Below are 21,914 nucleotides of genomic sequence, written 5' to 3'. Positions count from 1 at the left end.
CTTGAGACTTCTTTCAGGGAGAAGAATTCCACCTGAATAATTTCCAACTGTTTCTTTCCTTTTAATCCAAAATAACCTAGAAAAGCCAGTCAGTTTGATTGAAACTATGAATACTTCCTGTACTTTCTAATTAAAATAACATTTTGGCAAAAAAATTACCTCTTCTAGTGCAGTTATAAGAGGACAGAAACTTACTCCAGCACAGCAGCAGCAATGCTTATAATGGCATTGTACCAGAGGAGAGCCAAGCTCCCAAAATTGCCAAGAAAGAAGAGGCTGTTCCAGTAGCAGTCTGTGGCTGGGATTGTGTACATTACCCACAAGCAGTATATTCTATTTTCAGCACATATTTAGGATTGCAAATCTCAGTCTTTTTAACGCAGAACAGACCAACTTAGCATCTTCTACTGAACTACACCACACCTTGACACCAGGAGAGAGGAAAATGTGATTTAAAAACACATCCCAGACAAACACCAGCATAGAAACCCATGAATTTCAGTGATCTGTCAAATCACAGGCCATTAGTTAACTGGTTAACTAATTAGTTTTTCCATTATTTCCTTTTTTTTTAATAAAATTACTCAAATTCAAATTTTATTATGTTGATCTTACAGTTAACCTCAAAAAAAAGAATCAGAGCTGGAAGGACTTTTTATTAAATTGCTCAACTCTGCCTACAAAGTGCTCTTGGTAATTTGTAGCTCTGCAAGAAACAAAGCCAGTGGAAGTTTTCCAGCTTTCCATCAACTACACTTTGCAGCTGAATGTTGACATTTAGAAAGAGATTCCCTATATTAGAACTTTCAACATCCCAAAATTTACCCAAATTTGGCCTAGTCATTGAATATAGACATAGTATATAGAATACAAACATTTGAATTCTGCATTTTAATAAAGCTCCCACTTTTACTTTCCTCTCTTTATGCCCTCAGCAAGTTATGGGATGAGACTGTGCTCAGCTACTCTGTTTCAATAACATTTTATGACATGAGAAAAACATAAAATACCTGTGGATTTGCCCGTTTTTATGCAGGTAGTCCAGTCCCTCCAGCACCTCCTTAAGGATTGTGGCTATACAAGCTTCATCCAGGACACCAGTCTTGTGTTCTCCTTTGGCCACAATGTGCTTGATAATATCCAAAACAGAGCCTAGAGAAGAGTCAAACACCTTAGTTTCAACTAGAAGAACTGATTCACAGTTAAGTGTAATTTATCATGGTTTAATATACAAGAAATTCACTGATGATGGTCAGGATCAGAGTCAGAAGATGAAGCTTTTGCTGCAGGAAAGCAGAGGCAACAATGCACCCCTGGGAGCAGAGCCTCAAGGGGGGATGCAAAACCCCTGTGAACACTGAGAGGTTATTTGAACAAGCCAAAGTGTAAAATGTACACACACTTGACACTTGGAAGGTTTTTAAGCACACACTGATGCTACAGTTGGCTTAGTGCTGAGTACTGGAGAAGCTGAAGGGGGAAATGGAAAAAGCAGGGGGCTGCCAGGACTCAAGCTGAAGGTAACAAGCTTGATAAAATTAGGCACTTTCAGCTCCTACAAATTCTGTGCAGAGGAATATCAGGAAAAATCTCATCTGCTATGGCTGGTACAACCCTAACAGGAAAAAAAAAGTGGAAAACATTAACTGGAGAAGAAATGAGGCTGAGTTGTGACAATAAGTCCCTTCTTCACTGTGTACAGAACTGGAATAGCTTAGATCCATCCCTAGAAGCATGTTTAGTCTCTCTCCCCAGCATGGTGTGAATTACATCACCTTCCATGACAAACCAGGCTTTAAAGAGCAAAGCACTTCTGCAAACCCACCCAGGAACTCGCAGCGGGCTCTTGTGCACGGCCCAGCTTTGCACAGGCACTGCCTGCTGCCCTCCTTGCATTTGCAGCTGCACTGAAAACGCTTCTCAGAACCTTTTATTGCTCCAGCATGGATGGCTAAGCCTCTTTTCCAAAGCCTGTGCCATTTAGCCCCTTCAAACTTGGGTTTCTATGGTTTAATGGCTGGCTAGGGACTAGAAGGGTTTTTATAGCTATGGGCACAAAGCAGTGTCAGCAGTACTGGGAAGTTCTTAAAGAATGAGAAAAGCAGGCACAACTGGAGAACATAAATTGCAGCTTTGTTTGTCTTTGAACAGGCAACTTACAGGGAAAGAACATCCCAGTACTAACTCAGCTGGTTTAGAAAAGCTGGGCTCAGTTTTAGAAAAGTTTAGAGAAGTTAATTCTTCTTGACTCACAATCAAAAAGGTAAGAGAAAATTATTTTGGATTTAAGAACAGAAACTCTCATTAATGTGGCCCATGGGAGAATTAAAAGTTTCACCTTGTAAATTCCTGAAGCAAGTGAAAAATACAAAAGAGGTTTTTAGTTTGATTTTCTTCTCACCCTTCAGGTTCAGGTGGACAAAAAACTCCTCCTCTTTAACATTTATTTTATTAACTATCCAAATTGAACTTCTAGGCTAAAACAATTGTGCAGATCAGTTTTCACTTAGAGTATTTTCCTTTTGGACTCTCCTACGAAAGCAGAAGCTGCAAGCTTTGAATACAAACACCATGTGGAAAGGCTCATTTTGCACAATTCAAACTGCACAGGAAACAATCACATGGGTGCACAGTGTCCCTTAGCTGGTGCAAAGCAGTATTTGCTGAGCTCATCTAAAAGCTTGCAGAGCTATTTCTCACTTTGCACCTTCTCTGCCCACTGGCACCAGCTTCACCTGGACACCAAGACATCCAGTAAACCCAGTGGATATAAATTGTGAGATAAATTCGTTGCCCTGAACAGCACCTTCAGCTTCCTCTTACCAAAAAATCTTTGTTTAGTTCAAGATATTCGCAGATGACACAATCTTAACACAGAAGACTCTAACAACAAAAACAGAAAAAAAACCCAGAGGAAAATGAAAAAAAATACAGAAATGAAGTTACATAACATTGCCCCAACATTTTATGCAAACATACTCAGTGTTCAGCCTTCCTTTACCCCACCCAAGCAGAGAAACACACTCATGTTCAGTGAATTTTGACATGGGTCTTACCCAAAGGTTCCACCCAGACGTAACTCAGGTTGTTTTGATATATGTTGGACTTCCTGCATCTGAGCAAGAATATCTTTACTTTCAGATGTTGGAGATGGACCCCTTCACTGAAATTCACCTTTATGTTCTGAGAAAAGCATTCTCTGTTGTGTGTCATAAGGACTCACCTGGCCTTCAGCCTATGGTGTTTTCACATTTAAAGAGTACATGCTTACAAACTTTGAGGCTTCTTATTCTGGACAAGAATTTCTGTGACATCAAAAAAATCCCACCAAAGAAGCCCCTCCACATCCACTGTTCAGGTTTTTCCTCTGAAATGTGCCTAAATCTGGAGAACAAACTGTCACTTGTTTTAGAAGTCCAGTGCAAATATGTGGTTCTTCACGTACTCGTTTTGTCCTCTCTCCACCCACGGCTCCGTTAGCAGACTCGGTTCACAAACATTTCCCTTCTCCTGCAAAGGGCTCAGGGAACATGAGGAGGCAGATCATATGGTGTACTCAAATTCATTTGGTCAAAAAATCCTCTATTTAGCCAAGTGAGAGGTTGTATTTAACCCTGAAAGGGGGGTGGAGGGCAGACAGACAAGAGGGCATGCACAGAGGCAGCCCTGGTTGTGAAAAGGCTGATTCACACCCAGGCTATATCTGCTCCCAGTCCTGCCTGACACTTTTTAAGCACATTTATTTTAAAACCACTTTCACATTGAGATGTTCATAGAAGTGGGGGAATTTGTCAGTCCTCTGCAGAAAGAAGAACAGCAAAAAGGGGTCAGCAAAATGCCCACTGCAGGAAAGAGCTGAGAAGCAACCCAAGAACCCTCCTTCAGCTGGAAAAAGTGTTCTTAGAATCATCCCATGGCACCTCAGCACCATGAAACTGGGATTTTTCCAACTCACAAATCAATAAGTTTGGGAGTTGGTTCTGATTCACAACTCAACTACAACTTCATTAAGCACAGCACCAGGGAATACACAGAACAAATCCAAGCTGCATTTCCCAGCACTGCTCCGTGGAATGTTCCAGCATTCTGGCTCAGGAAGCCTGGCATGGAGCAAGAGAAGAACCAAATCCCCAAAGAGAAAGCCACAGCCAAGGTAGGAGCTGCTTTGAGAGGAGAAGTCACGGGAATTTGACTGTCAAGGAAAACACCTCCTGCTAGAAGGGCAGGATTGGATTGCAGCATGAGGCTGAGCCATCCCATGCAAATTTGATACCAGAGGTGTGTGTGTGTCTGTCTGTCTGTGTGTGTGTGTGTGTGTGACACACTCACCAGGGTAAGGCCTCCCCTGCCTCAGGATACAAATTTCCACACCCACTCCATTAACTGGACCAAGAGATGAGGAATCAGAATCCGAAGGGGGAAGTGACTGTTCTGCACAGTGGCCTGTTCCCAATCCAGCAATACAATAACTGCTACAATTAACTGGAAACCAATGCAGCTGAACTGGAAGCAGGGCCTAAACCACAGCAGAGGATGTGCCCACACTGCTGGGAAACACCAGCACGACTGCAGAGGCTGCCAGCCCCTGAGCCAGCTTCAAACCAGTTCAGGAGTAACTGAGGAAGAGAGAGCACATCCCAACACAGCTGGATCTCTGCTTAAATGCTGTTTCACTATGGATTTGTGCTCCATGTGCAAACTGCTCTATCTCACTTTAAGACAGAACCTAGTGGCCAGAGGATGAGGTTCACACTGGAAATGAGGTATCTTGCTCTGTATTAACAGTTACAAGATTTCCAAGGAGAAAACAAATCCACTACAATGTCTCCAGAAAAGAAAAAATATATCTTTGGCTCCTCTCTAAAATAAAACATCTATTTTAGATAATGCTATGAAGCACTCTGGTGTGTATTATACATGGCATTAGGTTTGATTACAACAATTCCCCCATGATTTTTCTCATTAAAAATTCACAAGTAGCAAGAATGGACCCAAAGTACAGGAAGCTGAATCCTAAGTCAGAGAAAGATATAAAAAAGAAATTAAGTTTGGCTGAGGCTGACTGGAAAGCTCTTCCAAGCCCAGAAGGGTCACATACCAAGAAAAGACAAAACAAGACACAGAAAAAAGGGTCAGAACTGGAGTCTAACCATAAATATAAATAATGCTGTCATTAACAAGGATGTTTAAAGAAAGCTGGTGATGAGCAACTGATCTCAAAGCCCAACAGAAGACAAAGGAAAGCAGACAACATTTAGTGATTGATATGGAAAAAATGCAGCTAAAACAAATTCCTGCCCATCAAATATACACTGTGCAGCTCATCAACAGGAAGCCTCCAGAGATACTGTGCAATCTGATAAAGCATTTAGCATGGCCTGTCATTCATCATCCCCGTGTCTCTGACACCAGTGCTCATGGAACTGCACCTCCTCAGCAAAGAGCAAGCTCTCAGTGCTCACTGTGCAGCAGCTGAGAGGGAAGGGCTTTTCTGCTCAAACTCACAAGTTCCCACTTTGCTCCAAAGGCTGCTCATGCTGTAGCTCCTAAGGACAGCATGAGTTAGAAGGAATTTGTACACACTTACCCTCAGCTGAGAGAGGCCAAGCTGTAACTGCTTGTAAGAGAAGGATATTCAGGTTTTGGATATTGACACCAATGGGCAGTCCTGGATCCCAGCAAAACTTTGCACCCCACCTGACTTACACCCCACACATATCCAGTAAAACTGACTCCTTCAACACCATGAATTGTGTGAATTAGCAAAGATACCAGGCTACCTATGGTGACAAAATGAGATTAAAGTTTCAGGGTTCACCACCTCACTGTTGTGCCCCTGCATCACCTCCAAAGCCATGCTATAAAATGGGATCACTGCAGTAACTGGAAATCCAGTTTTCCAGGCAGGGTGGAGACCAAAGAGCCAGGAACTCCTTAAACCAGCTTTGCTGCTGCAGCAAACTTCTGTGTAATCACACCCTCGGGGCAACAAGTCCTAATTGTTCCACTGATTCACTTTCAACGGCAAACCACCACAAACACTGAGGCTTCCTGTTCCAAATCCAGAGCACGATTCCTTGACCTCACCTACTCCAGCAAGCCAGTGGAATGATATTTAGGAAGCCTGTTTCTGACGTTTCTCCTCAGCAGAGGAAGAAAACATCCACACTCATCAGTGACACTGCTTAGGGCTTCAGCACACTGGGGCTGAAGCAGAAGGGCATGAAAACCTGAGCAGAAAGGAAAGCTTGTTTGGAACAAGATTAGAGATAAATGCAGGAATATTCCAGCTGGAATTTTACATGCCCCCAGAGGAACAAAAAATGTACAGCAGAGCTGGTTGCTATGGGAACCATATCTTGCATGTTATATTATAACTTAAGTGACAGAACCAAGATACACTTGAAGTTAAATGCAGTGAAAACTCCTCTTTAACTTCATCTGGGAGGCAGAATGGGAAAATTTAATTCTCAAAAACTTCCAACCTGGAAAAAACAAAAACAACAAATAAAAAAGCAGGTAACACTACCTGCATTGATTGGCCATTTAGAGGTCTGGCACAAACAGGATTGGAAACAGTGCTGGGGAATCACCACACAACTTTGTGAGAACCAAAATCTGCCCCAAACCTGACAAACACTGATGCTGAACAGGCTGAACTTTGAGAAGGGGGAGTTGGCAGAGTCACTGCTGCTCTTTCAAGACATCTCAGCATTAGCCAGTGGTCTCAGTGAGCCTGGACGTCATTAGAGCCAAGAATTAAATCTGCACCTTGTCAGTCTCTGGCAAACAGATGAAGAAGATGCATAAGAAGGAAGAACTGTTTGGATTCAGTTCTTCTGGGACTGAGGAATACAGATACAGCCAGAGAGTAGCAAAGTAAAGGAAACAAGTTATACAAAACAAAGGAAAAGACATTAACCCTGGTTCAACCTCCTCAGAGGGAAAGCTAAGGAAACATCCACTTCTTGCCTCCTTCCCCCCAGGGCATGTGCATGGATGCAGAAGAAATATGAAAGATTAAGGCAGAAAACAAGATAATACAATAAAGGGAGCAAAACAGCCTGTTGCTGTTGTGATCAAGACATTTATAGGAGAAAATCTGAACACAAACTAATTTTTCATGCTTTGCTTATTACAGTTAGGATGGCAATGTACCTACACACATTGTATTCTGCAACCATGTACAATCCCTGCCATCCCCTGCTTCTGACTTACCCCATCCTTAATTGTTTGAAATTGAATTGTGTTTCTACAAATAAAATCAAAATCCCTCCAGATGAATTAAAAATAGCATATCTCTCTCCTAAGAAAATAATTCAACATAAGCACAAAGATTTCTAAAGACTTGTGGTTTATGCTTTGATCAGAACTCTCTGTTGGAATTAGGAGGAGCCAGATCAGAGATTAACACAGCAGAACAAGATGTCCTAACTCCCTGGTAGAGAACTAAGATTTGCCTACCTCTTTTGGTCCGGCATTCTGAACTTCAGATCAAAGCTTGAAGTAAGAAGTTGATTAGCTAATCTTAAAAACTTTTGGAAAATAAAAGATTTAACTATTTCAATACAGCAATCTCCTTAGCAGATTTCATCTTAGAGCAGAGGGCAGAATATCCAAAAGTCCTGTCTGGAAATGTTTCAGTATTTAAAGGATTTGCACAGTTGAAAAATATTTTGGAGGTTTTATCTGCTGCAGGCTAGGACAGGAAAAATTGTTGTGTGATGTAGCAAGTCACCAGGGCCAGCTGTTTCACAGGAACAACAGTTTTATAGCATCACAGAAATTCTAGGTTGGAAGAGACCTTTAAGATCATGGAGTCCAACCCATGTTCTAACACCTCAACTAGATCCTGGCACCAAGTGCCACATCCAGACTTTTTTTAAACTCTTCAAGGGATGGTGACTCCACCACCTCCCTGGGTAGATGATTCCAGTATTTGACCACTCTTTCTGTGAAATACTTCCTCCTTAATTCTAGCCTGAGAGTTATCCACAGCCACGGGTCACCTGTGAAATGAGAGCTCTTGCTAAAAGCAGGGAGAATTTAGAAGAGCAAGCAGGTCACAATGAGTAAAAGCACAAGAACAAAAGCACAGCTGCTCCTCTTCCTGCTACAGGAGTTTGAGAGCAGGACTGGCTTCAGCAGGCTTTAAAAAGGCACGAGTAAAATTCCTGTCAGGAGAATGCCAGGGAGGCAAAGAGCAGGTCAGCAGCTGTCTAGAAATAGCCATTGGATTTTACTTTGGAGTAACACTGGACTCAAAGGCTGGGGTGTCGAGTTCATGCTGCCAAGCTTAGAACCCTACAGAACTTCCAGCATTAGAGAAAAGGCTCTGCAGCTCCTAATGAAGGGAACAGAAAGAGCAGGCACCTGCCAAAGCTGCCACAGACACATCACCAGCCTGGAAGAGGCTGTCAGGAACTGCACACAGCAGCAGCAGCAGCTGCACCTCATCCCAGCCACGTCTGTGGCAGCAGCAGCTCCAGCCTGCTCTGGGCTCAGGGCTGCAGCTCCCAGGGCTCTGAGCAGGGGCTCCCACCCTGCCTGGGCTCTGATGCTTCCTCCTGGCTGCTGACAGCTTGCAAATACAGAAATCTCCCATCAGCAGAGTACTTGGGGAGACAAATAGTTCTGTTTCAGTGACAATGTCAGACAGGTAATTCAGGACCTTTGAGTGCACCCTCTGGATGTCAGAGGAGCAAGGCACTCTTAGACGACTGCAATTTGTGGATTTAGACAATTTTCCCTTAGAGACATCTCTAAAACACTTGCATGTATGACCAGGTTAGGATTTTAACAAAAGACTGCAGCCAGAAAATAAACTAAATTACACTTACAGCAACAACAAAAAAGGTTTGCATTACAGATTGGCTGTCTTGTGGGCTGTTTGTCAAATTAATAAGGTCACTGTCTGTAGGCTGAAATTAAAACTAGTTTCAGCCTGAAATCACACACCAGCATACACTGACAGGAAAGAGGCAGTAAAATTCTGAACTTTACCCAGAATAAATTATCATGAACAAAAGCCATGATCAAAATACAGAATGGACATCAGAATGTATTTCATATGTACTTATTGGGATGTACAAATCTTTTTAAACAGCTATAAAAAGTGAAAGTGTAGGGCTGTACTCTGTTTTGAGTCTGTTTTGGTGCAGTTTTGTGTTTGCTCGCTTGTTTTTGGTTTTGTTTTGGGGGGCTTTTTCTTTGCTTTTGTTTTCTGGTTTAAAAACCAGCTCAAAGGTTTTTCCTGTTGAAATCCAGATCATCATTTTTCCCACTGCATGACAGATGACTGCAAAACGAGCCACTTTATTACTGATAAGAACTAAGCTGGAAGGAATGAGAGGCAGTTTTAGAAGTGTCTCTTGTTACATAAATCACTCAGCCTAAGACCAACTGAAAATAGGCTCATTAAAAGTGAATGAAAAAGCTCTTCAGTCAGAAAGCTCCAATCACAAGTTTCTTTTCCCATCCTTAAGACTGTGCTGTAGAATCTGCCTATGAGAGCTGAGATTCCTGAAGCACAGATATAAAAAAGTACATAGAGAAGTAAAAAGTATAGAAGAAAACAGCTGGAAAATACCTCACAAGGTATCCTCCTGCTTAGAAAGTGAAAAGTCATTCTCAAAGTCTATTTATTTTAGCAATTCCTCCAGCCTTCAAATGATTCCTTTTAAGTGAGAAAATTTAACCTTGCCTCACAGAAATGTTGGGGAAGGGAAGAATTACACTCTTACTGGTCTGTCTTCTACTGAATGACCCTACTCTTCAATATATGCAACAAAATGAGAAGCAGGGAAATTTCCTAGCACTCCTTAACTGCAAATCCCCCACTAAATGCCAGAGCTGCACAAGGGTCAATTATCAGGCTGAAGAACATAAAAGCCCATTCAAAGGGAATATTAGATGAGAAGCAGGTCATCATTCACACCAGCAAGAAGCTGGTTCTGAAGCAAGAATTATTTTTCCAGTGTAGTTGTTATATCTGTGTTGCCTTGATAATGATGGTCTGACTTTTCCCCAGCTTTACACCAAAACAAAAAACCAAAAAATCAAAAGAAAACCACCTCCACACACAATTGAGAACAAACATTTGGAGGGTCAAGGATGAGCCATGACACAAAACTGCTGTGAAGTGATGGAGGCAGCTGTGCATTTTCTTCAGAGAGGTTGTGTACTCCTGGAAAAGGCCAAACCCATTGCTGCTCCTCTCCAGCACCCCTGAAATGCCATTTCCTGCTGTTGTGGAAACTTTCCCATACAGACTCTTTCTATACACACAGCAGCACTGCTTGCTCTGAGCTGGCAGGGGATTCTTTTCCACACACAAACAGCCATGACAGCTTTAATGACCTGTCACATGTCCCTCTAAGGAAACACAGGGTATTGCTTAGTGACACAGGAGACACTAAAAACCCTTTAAGACAGACTTAAGGCTGGCATGGAGTTGGATTTCTTCTAAGAGAACTGCTAAAATTCTCTAAAGAACACCTTCAAAGGGACATGTTTTATGGTCATTGCTGAGCTCTTGTGCAAAATGCAAACAGGTTTAGCCAGATTTTTCCACATCATCTCCTGGCATTTTACAAGTCCACAAAATTAAGCCAAGAACAGAGAAGCCAGGTTGGATTTTTTTCAAATGTAAGAAAATAGGGTTTTTTTTCTTTTTCAGTTCTCAATTCTTGTTTGCTGCAGTGCCAGGAAAATGAAGTCTTCCTAAAGACAGGCCCAGGATTTAGCAACAGCACTTTGTGTTAACATCCAGAACTTGAGTCCATTTCTTGTCTCAACTATAAATTAAACAGGGATCCTGGAAAATATTATGACTTCAAATAAAACATTACTGATACAAAATTTTCATACTCACTCTCTCAAAAAAAGTTGTTTCTCCAGTGTCTGAGAAGATAAACCCAGAAAAGGGAAGTTTCCCTGGCTCTGTGTTAAGCAGGCAGTGATTTTCAAAAGCCAGTTAGGTGTTACTACTGATGGACACAACATGAGAAGCTGTTTCTGAGCTGAATGGGTTGCCATCAAATATTATCTGTACAGAATGGCTGGGAAGATTCCTGGTGGGAAGGGACCTGGGGGTGCTGGTGACAGTGGCTGAACTCAGCCAGGAGTGCCCAGGTGGCCAAGAAGGCCAAGGGCAGCTGGCCTGGGCCAGGGCAGGGATTGTCCCCTGCACTCAGCACTGCTGAGGCCACACCTCAGATCCTGGAGTCACTTCTGGGCCCCTCATGACAAGAAAGACTTTGAGGGGCTGGAGAGAGTCCAGAGAAGGGAACAGAGCTGGGGAAGGGTCTGGAGCACCAGGAGGGGCTGAGGGAGCTGGAAAGGGGCTCAGCCTGGAGAGAAGGGGGATCAGAGGGGACCTTGTGGCTCTGCACAGCTCCTGACAGGAGGGGACAGCCAGGTGAGGGTCGAGCTCTGCTCCCAGGAACAAGCAGTAGGACAAAAGGAAGCTGCCTTGACTTGCACCAGAGGAGGTTTGGATTGGATATCTGGAAACATTTCTTCATGGAAAGGGTTGTTCAGCATTGGAACAGGCTGGCTGGGAGGTGGTGGAGTCACCATGTGGATGTGACACTTGGGGACAGGGTTTTAGAGGTAAACTTGGCAGTGCTGGGGTAATCCTTGGCCTTTCTGATCCTAGAGATCTTTTCCAACCTAAACAACTCTACAATTCTTAATTCATAGGTGGGAACCTTAAGAGGTAGAGAAGGAAGAGAGGAAGGAGGGAAGCCAGGTTTTTCTGCTGCCTTTAGGATAAAGAAATGTGACCACTCACCTCCACTGAGTAACTTCATCACCAGCCACAGCTCATCTTTCACCACAAACGATGTGTAGTAAGATACAATGTTGGGGTGATGGCACTGACTCATGGCTTGAATTTCTTTCTGTAGAGAAAAATAAAACATCAGCAGTTGGACACAGTGGTAATTACTCCTCAGGCACAGAATTATCTTCTCCAGACACAGCAAGGGTACAAAGAAAAAGGATATCTAGAAGGTAAATGTAGAAAATCCAGAAATACTCTAAACATTCAGGCTCCATCATACTAGAGCCAAAAGGTATTTTAGGGTGTTCTTCCTGTCTGTCTAGAGAAAGAAAAAGTTAACCAAAAAACCCATGGCAAGGATATCAAAGTGGTGGCAATCATAATTCCTGCAAACAGCTACAATGGAATATTCCCAAAAATTCACTCTGGTTTGTGACCTAGGAAGTTCATGCTGACTTCTCCTTTCAGTAAAACACTGCAACAGATGCTTAATCTGTTGAAGACTATCATTTGGATGAGAAAGGGAAATATTGGCCTCTGGGGAAAAAAGGCCTCTTATTCCTAAAGTTTGTTCCCAGCAGGAAAGCAGATGGCTTAGCTCAGTTAGGGTGAAGGCACAAAGGACAGCTGTGTCCTTTGTCACGCTGGAAGAAGAGAGAGATCACTTTGAGATTACAAAATCAGCAGCTCCTACCAGTCCAGGACAATATGAAATATGTTCAGATGTTAAATTGTTTTGAGTTTTTACTGTGCTTAGTCTTAGTTTTGGTAATGGGTTCAGAGTTGAGGTTTTCCAGGTTATGGAGGGAACAACACCACAGAAAACATTGACTGATTTCATTATGCAAGCACAAATCACCACTTTGGACACAAAGACTCCCAAGTTTCTTGGCTGTCCACAGACAAAAGCCATCCCCTGAGCCAGGCCTGGCACCCTGCACTGCACCCAGCTGAGCCTTTGTGCTTCAGCCAAGTGCCCCAACCTGACAAACTGTGCCCACCCCAGACTCATCCTCCCATCCCTGAACTTTGCTCTCAGCCACAGCATTCCTCCACAGGACACACAGGAGGAGGAGAGCAAGGCCCTTCAGCCCTGATCCTTCCCTCCCTCTCAGCACAGCACTTCCCTGGGATGAAGCACAAGAGAGAGCTCTGAGGAGAACTCACCCGTGCCCAGGACACCCCACAAATGCAGCTCATGTTCCTCCTGCTCCTGCACAAAGCTCTGCTTGTGACTGAGCTCAGAGCAAAGCCACTGCTTCCCCTTGGCAAGGCCTGAGCTGGCAATCACAGCTCCAAAGGAACAGCTCATGTTGATTTATCCACTTAGCACTGCTTTTCAGGGAGTAGGTGCCTTTGAGGAATCCAAAGCAATTGGTTCCTCTTTCTGCTTCCCCAGGAGAGGCACCAACTTTCCAGGAAACTTTACAAGCAGATTAAAGAAGAATCCTTCTAAACAGGAAAGGATATTTGAAGAGGAATAAGCTATTCATCTCCATGTAGCATACTCTGACTAAAAACACTCTGTGAAAATAAATACAGCCTCAAACAATATATTTTGCTTACTTTGACAGCTCCAGCTCCCTTCCTTGCAAACTTTCACTTGTGTCAAGTCATTTTTCACAAAGGAAATAAATCAGCAACTTTGGAGTTTTCTGTGGTTCTCTGTAGTTCTCTCTCTGACAATTCACTATACTACACAGGATCAATTGACACCAGAGGAAACCAAGGTGGAAAGCAGCAAGCAAGGGCTGGTAATCCATCCCATCAGCCAGACCTGCCCAAATCCACCACTCTCAGAGGAGATGGCTTTGTATTTTCTCAACTAAACTTCAAAATATTTTGAAGCAGTTCCCTGGGAGATCAAGAGAGTAATATGAGAAATGTGTACAAACATTGCATATTTAATATATATTTGTGTATGCTACTGGAGTACAGGAGGCAATGAGACAAAGTCTGGACCAAGTTTACTTAAGATCCTAGACCTAGACTAGATTTTTGCCATTTAAGCAGCCCCATACTACAGAAATTTCCAGGCATTTGATGACAGTTAACATTTTATTCTTATTTTCTAAGAACTTCCTCTCTCATTCACTTACCACAATCTTCTTCCTGGGCTGGGAAACACAGCTAAAAAAAATTAGCTGAAGTCTGTCATGTGCACCAAAGCACAAAGAGGGAAAATAAATAATCACAAACCTGATCTGTGCAATTAAACACCTCTGTCAGCCAGTGGATGTATAATACAGGCAGATTAATCCATTTCTCTCACAGAGTAGCACAGCTCTGAATAATTAATTGCATCACAGCCCACGATTTTCAGTGGTTTTACATTATTACCAATCAGAGGGAGCAGCAGGCAGGCAGAGTTTCCCTCCCACCCCCAAACCCCCATTTCATTTTCAGCATTTTCCAGGCTCATCTCACACTGGCTACATCAAAGCTTGTTCCTGCTCTCCCCCAAAGAAGGCACCAACATCCTGAAAGCTCAGCCCATCCAACTGTTTAAAGTGATGGTGGCAAATCACAGGGGTTTGTGGTTAAAATGCTTCCTGCATAACTGAACCCAAGCCAATCCTATCACACAGCCACAGCCTGCAGCAGCAGGGCCAGTGCAGGGGCTGAGGGCTGCAGCTAAAGCAGGGATCCCACTCAGGGATCACTGGGCAGCTCTGCTCAAAAGCAGAGTAGGAAGGGATAAAATGCAGCAAAACAGCAATTTTGTACAGTAAGCTCAGCTTTAATACCATTGCCAAAGCTTTTGGGAGAGTTTGCTGCTCTTCAAACTCAACAAAGTCACAGCAGGTAAAGGTTTCCCTTCCCACCTCCCTAATAAGATTGCTAGCCCCAACTAACAGAGCTACAACTGTGCTTCCCATATTTTCCTCAGCATCAACACTACATTGGAAGACTGCAAATAAAAATCTCAGTGATTTCCATAATTTATTCAGGCTGCTCTATTGCCTGTCTGCCAGCAGCCATGGTCACTTGGTGCAGACCCCAAGGCACCCACAGATGCAGGGGGTGATGAGCAGCTCTCCCACCCAACAGCCTCACCCTCCATGGCCTCAGTGATGAGAGACAGCCCTGCTGCCAATTCCCAGAAATTCCTCTGCTTTCTGCTCAGCTATGGAGAATGAATTCCCGACAAAAACAAGTCTAGACACAGGCAATGGTTTGGAAATGGTTACATGCTCACCCTGGGTGAGATATTTTTAATATCTGTATTGTCAAATACCAAAAGCAAATAGACTGGGATTAGCTCTAAATGCCTCCATGGCTTCCATTAAGGGTTCTGACAAATGTTTTCAGGCAATAAAAGAAACATTTCAAGGCTTGCAAAACAGTCATAAAAGTGCACTGAAGTATAATCTAGAATCATAAGCAACCTATTAGTCTCCTGTAAGTCAGACATACTTCTGGAGATCAGCTATTTTGGATGAGGGTTTATTTGCCCAGTGACACACAATTGAAGTTTGAATTAATAGGAGCAGGTAAGGCTGTGTTTTAGTTACCAGCTCAAGTTTCTTAATGGTATTTTCTTTTCACATCACCACCTTTTACTCTGTGTTTATCTGCCCCTGAGGCTTGCTTCAGAGGCACTTGCTCTCAACTACCAGGATTAAAATTATGCTTTATTTAGTTTTACTTCCTACATGTTGACATGAACTCCAGAGAGATAGCAGAGCAGCAGAGTGCTTTCATGTGGCTACCTGCAACTTCAGAGGAGCCCAGAGGGCTGCCAGCATGGTTACTCTGTTTGAGGGGAATCACAGCCATAGGAGAAATGGGGAGGGAAAGCATGGCTGGAGCAGAAATCAAAGCAGGTCAGATGTGATCACCCCTTGAAAGCACCAATGCTTCAAGATTTTATGCCATGAGATTTCAGCTGGGAGATAAGGCATTAAAGCTGCTCTTCATCCTTTTAAAGCAGGGTTTAGAGCTGCAGTCCTATAGGCAGCCATAACCATTCACATTCTGCTCCAAGTGAAACTTTAACAGTTTAGCTAAAATGTTGTAAAGCTGACAATAATAATTCATTTGCCTTTTCAGGTGGCAACATAACTAAAAATAAAAACCAAACCCAAACATGTTCTTCTATCAAAATTAACTCAATAGATATTTTTTTAAAAGGTGGGGAAAAGCACAAAATCAGAGATTCTGATTCAGCTCCCACTCCTTGGATTATCCAGTTCAACTCCTTGCCTTCAGTGCTACAGGAGCTAAACTGGCATGAGGGAAGAGGGGTTAGATTAGCCCTAGAACAACAGTGGAAAAGAAACAATTCTGAAAGGGATAAACCCAGTTCATCCATTAAGTAATCTTCAGAGATGGGAACAAAATAGTGCCATGGCAAGTCATTCAGCAGTTGTCCATTTTAATGGCTGCTCTTCAGCCTCATTCAGTCATTCCTTCTTTCAAAGTCTTCATCATTAGTGACAATGTACTGAAGGAAGCAGGTGCTCCTGAACTGCTGGGGTGCAGCAATTCCTACATGGCCGTTTTTTGTTGGTTTCAGCCCAAAAGCAGACGGGTGAGTGGCTGCCTCCTCTCACAGACACAAGCCAGCCAGCTTTGCCCACATCCCAGCTAACCCATCACTGATCCTTCCAGCTGTTCAGATCAATACCAGAGCTCACAGCTCAGCAATGCTTTCAGTGGGATTAGTGCCCACAGACAGCTGCAAACTCTCTGAAATTCTTTACATGCACCATCTCATGCTCACCCACTCCAAGAGAAGGATGGTCAGGATTTCACCCACCATTAATTCTGACGTTCATAGTGAACTTTACACAAAAAAAAACAAAACAAAACCTAAACCAGTCCAGTAATTAAGACTTCTGTTGTTGCTGCTTTGATAAACAATACAGCCAAGCTGTACCCAGCACAGGTTTAAGTCTTAAGCTGCAATCCCAACATGCAAGGAACTCAGCAGATCAAATAACCATGCAGAAACCACATGTCATTTATCAGATTCCCTGGCACTGACACTTGGGCACTTTCTTTTCCCTGGAGCAAGCATGAAGGTCTCAGGCCTGGAAATGGAATTATAATGGCAATTCCCATCAGATGACAGGCATGGATGAAACATCTGTACTACTTCCACAGCAATCTGCTGCTTTGTCCCCAACAACCTTATAGTCTGGTTAAACCACTTGTAGGAAGTGCTCCATCAGATCAAAGGCAGCTCAATATCCTGTCCAAGTCTTCAAAAGAAGGTGTAAAAACCCTATAAAAAGCAGTTACACCATTATCTGCCCAGAGGGTAGACTTCTGACTAAGCCTGGGCAGTTAACAGTTGGCTTATGATTTAAACCAGGGGAGTTCATAATCCCTTTTTTAAATCCTATCTAATTTAACCTTCTCAACTATAGGTTGATTTATTTAATCTCACGCAATGTTTGATCTCCATGCTATTGGCAGCAAGGTCCCTGGGTTATTTCCATGAAATTCTAAAGGACATTTCTGTTTAACTGCAGCTCAATTTGTTCCCTCAGCCTCCTCAGCTGCCCTCTGGCCACAGCACTGAAAGAGCAGCACCTTCCCCTCCTGTGTGCAGCCTGCCAGGCCCAGGGCAATCAGTCTGTGGAGCAGGGAGAATCTGCAATCTTTCTAGGAACAGCAACACCACATCTGCCATGCTCTTTCCTGAGCCTGTCTCCTGTTGAATCATCCTAGGGAATAAACAGGCAGCATTTTCCCTAGCTGGGAAAGCCCAATGTGAAATATCCCATAGCTTCTGTTTCCCTCTCTGCTGTTCAACATTGCTGGTAGCTGCTAAGCTGACAAGCCACGTCATCTGCTACTCATGGAGAGAAAAGTCTCCATCTGGATGAAGGAAAACTCAGCTTTAATTACATGAAAATGAAGTAGAGTTTGTAGGACAGAGGGGGGATTTAAGGCCTTTCAGATCAGTAATTCTTTAAAACAAGAAAAGGTTGGAAGCGTGGTTATTTTGAGGCAGATGTTACACCACTGTTTGAAGGATTGGCAACCAGCATCCCACAATGGAAAAGAGAGCAAAACACAGCTCTGAATGGTGTGCAGCTGTGAAACACAACACATGAGCAAGCAGACTGTTTGCAAACCCACACCAGTGTGGTTGTTAACTACTGTGGGTTGCAAGACAAATAAAAAGTGGAACTTCAGCAATAATCAAAAATGAAAAAGTCCAAGACCATTTGTAGACAACAATACATATATTTGTATTTGACCACCTCTCCCTGCACTCCACTCCCAGTCACACCCTGAGCAAGAATCCCCATAAGCTACATTGTGCTTTTCTGTCAGCTGAATCCCACAGGCAGGCTGGGAGAGATTTGTGAGCATTCAGAAATGTACAGGAAAAAAGCTGAAAATGAGGCAGGGAAATAAATTCCTGACAAACATCACCTAATTCAGTAGCTGGGTTAGAAGGAGGCACAACTCTGCACAGCATTACTCCTGCTGTCTACATTCTTTACAGCAATTTGCCCTTCACTTGGCCTGCTCATGATTCAACAAAGCTGGCCCTTCCTGCATTTTCCATACCCAGAGCAATAAATAAATTTAGTGCATTAACCTGGAATGTCATACAGTATATGCAAAGTGTGCAGTTTATTCCTGACCACCCACACAGCTCAAATGTATATTGAGATAAAAGGATCAAGATCAATACCTTTAATGAGCCAAGTCACAGCACTTAGTCTAAGCACAGCATCTCCAAAGCAAGGATGTGATCCCAGATTTCCTGGCCTTGGGACACCTGCAAGGCTTAAAGGAAGCTCAAGGCCACTCATCCATCCAGCTGGTGATAGGTTAGTTTGGAGTGGGAAATGCAGAGTAAGTGTTTCTTTCTCTTCTCCTCCATCCCAAGAACTACAAGTGCAAACCACTAAGCAGCACAGACACTAAAAGAGGTGTACAAGAACCAAATCACCTTTTTAAGGATGGCAGCATGGTTTGCTGGTCTCCCTACCCTCTCCCAAGCAGTTCTACCCTCTTGGCTATGCAGCTCTGGGAATAAGGAAGCTTGCTTCAACAGAGAAATCTAGGAGTGTGAGGCACTGTAGAAAAATAATTATAAAGTAATTTAAGCACAATTTTCCCTTTACTACCACACTGCCCAATGAGTGGGAGCAGTGAGAGCCCTCACCTGACCCCAGGCAGGAAAGCAGAGCTCACCATAAGCTGGCTGCTGTGCCCAAATGCCTTCAGAGCCACAGGAGCCCCATGAAAGCCCCAGTTTGTGATTTTAACTGCACTGGGGGAGAGGAGAAAGCAAGGCAGGGGCACAAGATATCCCAGTGTGAACTCATCATATCTGTCTTTGTATTTGCTTCTTACAACAACTGTAACCTGCAAGTACCTACAGTTAACTTTGGGGGGTTTTTGTGGGGAAGGCACAATCCTGCAATACAAAGTTGTTGCTCAGAAAAGTTAATTAAACTAATTGGGAAAACTACCATGAAGGGAGACAAGACTAAAATATGAGAATATTTATTTTAGGGTAGAAGCAGATAGGGAAACAAGATAAAAAGAAGTGAAGCACACAGAGCTGGGAAATCAGGAACTTCCATTCTTTTGGCTCTTGCACTGAGAAACACTGGTGATCAACAGACTGACAAATTCAGAACAAAGCAGGGAAAACACTTTTTCACACAACACAACCACCTCAGCAACCCCTGCCCCTGGAAGCTGCTACAGCTCAGAACCATCTTGGTGCTCCTCCATCCCTCCATGACTTTTAAATTCAAGAACACTGACAGCTGCACACTTAACCCACAGAAGGACTCACACCAGATCCAGTCACAAAAGTGGAAGCTCTGGAGAGCTGACAACAGCAATACATTGCAGACCCACCCATAACAGGAAAAATCATTGTGAGGAATGGGTCAGCCAAGACTTAAAATGTGCAATTAGAAGTACTTATCTAAAATTACACATCAAGTCTCTGCAGTGTCTCTTTCTGAACCTGATGTTTTTAGTCAGAATTGGCAATTACTCCAAGAATCCCAGTCTCAGTTACTACACCCTGACAATGCACTCAGGAACACCCCTGAGGCAGGGCAGTATGGGCAAGACACACAAAAGGCTTGCAAAGGACACCAAGGGTTGGTATAAGGACAAAAAGACCAACTGTGAGAAGAGATCTTCAACTCCTACACCAGCATGAGCCATAAGAGGATTTGAACACAGGCCCACACAGAGCCCTGCTCAGGAGCACTGGCAGCCTGAATGGGGCCCTTCCTCTCAACCAGGGCAGATTTGCACACTCCCTAACAACAAAAATACCATCAGATGCTAGATGAAAATTGGAACTGGGATTTGCTGAAGATTGTACAAGTGCAGAGGTAGCAGGACTCCCAAATTCTGTTTCTGTTCTACCTTTTAATTGCAAGCACCAAAACAAGTGCCTGAGGTAAACTGCAGCAGCTGTCGAGGGGGGACAGAAAGACAAGGCAGGATTATAAAAATCCTAGAGAGGTGCTTCAGAAGAAAAGATGGTACCAGGCCTCATCTCCATAATGCCAGTATTTACTGTGCAAAATTTTGCCCCAGTGATCTCTCTCATTCTAGTGGAGACACCTCAGTGTTCACAGGAATCTGTGTCTGCCTTGTTTAAATTCAGAGACCTTCCAGATGTGAGGTGAATGAGAGAACCACTGCACTACAGAGGCACCAGCTCACACACAAAGAGAAGAAAACCAAACCCATCAACACAGGAGCCAGATGAGAAAAGGGAAATTTCAGTTACCACAGCTACTGCAAAATTCAGTTTTTCATTGAGACAACCTTGAGGAAAGAGACACAGAGCAGCAGAAAATTACAGCACTGCAGCTCCAAAGGACTCTGTCTCCTTTCCTGAACTCAGAATTATGGGGATTTCCATATGGCAGCTTGCAGTATGTCAGTGATCCCTTTAGCTGGCATCAGTACCAGAAAGAGATTAGGAACAACAGCTAATTCATTCAGCTTTTCTCTTTATAGGTGAATGGGAAAAAATGTAAAGAACTACAGGAAAGGAAAAGAAAGCAAAGCCATTTCCTTCAATTTTAAATGTTCTGAAAGCATGTAGCTCTGGATCCCCCTCAAACCTCAGGGCTCTTGTGGGTACAGCAGAGCTTCACACTTGCACATTAACTCAGTTCAAAACAAAGGGATTATACAAAGTGCTGAGCTCTAAACAAACAGTCTGAAGTTTTGCAACAGTTGATCTTTTTAACATTTTAAGTACCATGTCCCACAACCAGGACAACTGAGCTGCCCCTAATGAAGTCAGTCGAGTTCCCTCACCTTCACCCCACTTCAAGAGAGTGACACTTTCTTTAAGACACTTGGCAAAGAGAAATAACTGGAACACAACCCCCAGACAATTGTGATTGCATACCAGGAGTTCATCCATGCTCGTCTGACACTTCTCCAGATTGATCCGTTTGATGGCCACCTTCTCCTTCTTGGGAGCGCAGAAAGCGGCCTGGACCACGGCAGTGGCTCCGCTGCCTGGGGGGAGACAGAGAGTTACCAACACCTCACACACTGCAGCACCAAGGGAGGGAGGCCAAACAAAACCCTGAGTATAGCACAGACAGCAGAGCCAGGTGAAAAGCAGTGAGAGCACTCCAGGCATCCCCACTGTGCAGCTCCCTGGGCTGGCTCAGCCACCACGTGAAGGAAAACAAGCGGATCTTTATGGTCCCTTCCAGGGATCATTACAGCTCTGCAGCCCAAAACCCCTCCCCAGACTCCAGCTTCCTTCTAAAAGAGTGATTCTACTCATGGACTTTTAAAGATATGTCACTGAGGTCATACAGACTTCTAACCTGATGTGCTCACCCAAAGTGTCAGAACAAGCCACTCTTTGCTACCAACACTAATGAGATTTTTCAAATATTTTTATGCACTGACTGCTGTTCTGATCTCTCCTCATTTTATGCAAAGACACGAGGTGGGTTCCATTCAAACAGGTTCAGCTCCAGCTCTCACACTGCCTCTGTTTCTGGGTTGAAAACCACAGCCCCAGAACATTTAAATTCCAATAGGGAAAAAATAGCACATTTGAACATACAGCCCCTCAAACTGCTACAAGTAGGGAGTTCTGGATTTAAAGTACCCAGCACCATCATATCCTCTGACGTGCAAGGGAGTT

The 21,914-nt window shown here is 43.5% G+C and overlaps 1 protein-coding gene across 1 annotated transcript in view; it reads right to left on the bottom strand.

Moving 5' to 3' along the window:
- Nucleotides 1-21,914, bottom strand: part of OXSR1 (oxidative stress responsive kinase 1) — an 87,889-nt gene that overhangs the window by 47,506 nt on the left and 18,469 nt on the right. The window contains exons 2-4 of the mRNA XM_064703844.1: nt 21,156-21,268; nt 11,795-11,903; nt 1,011-1,152 (exon numbers count right to left, since the gene is read on the bottom strand). Of these exons, the coding sequence (XP_064559914.1) occupies nt 1,011-1,152; nt 11,795-11,903; nt 21,156-21,268 (364 nt within the window). The remainder of the gene's footprint in view (nt 1-1,010; nt 1,153-11,794; nt 11,904-21,155; nt 21,269-21,914) is intronic.

This window comes from Zonotrichia leucophrys, chromosome 2 (genome assembly GCF_028769735.1).
Source record: "Zonotrichia leucophrys gambelii isolate GWCS_2022_RI chromosome 2, RI_Zleu_2.0, whole genome shotgun sequence".
Lineage (NCBI taxonomy): Eukaryota > Metazoa > Chordata > Aves > Passeriformes > Passerellidae > Zonotrichia > Zonotrichia leucophrys.
Note: the sequence above shows the minus strand (reverse complement) of the source record. Positions and strands in the feature narration are given on the sequence as shown.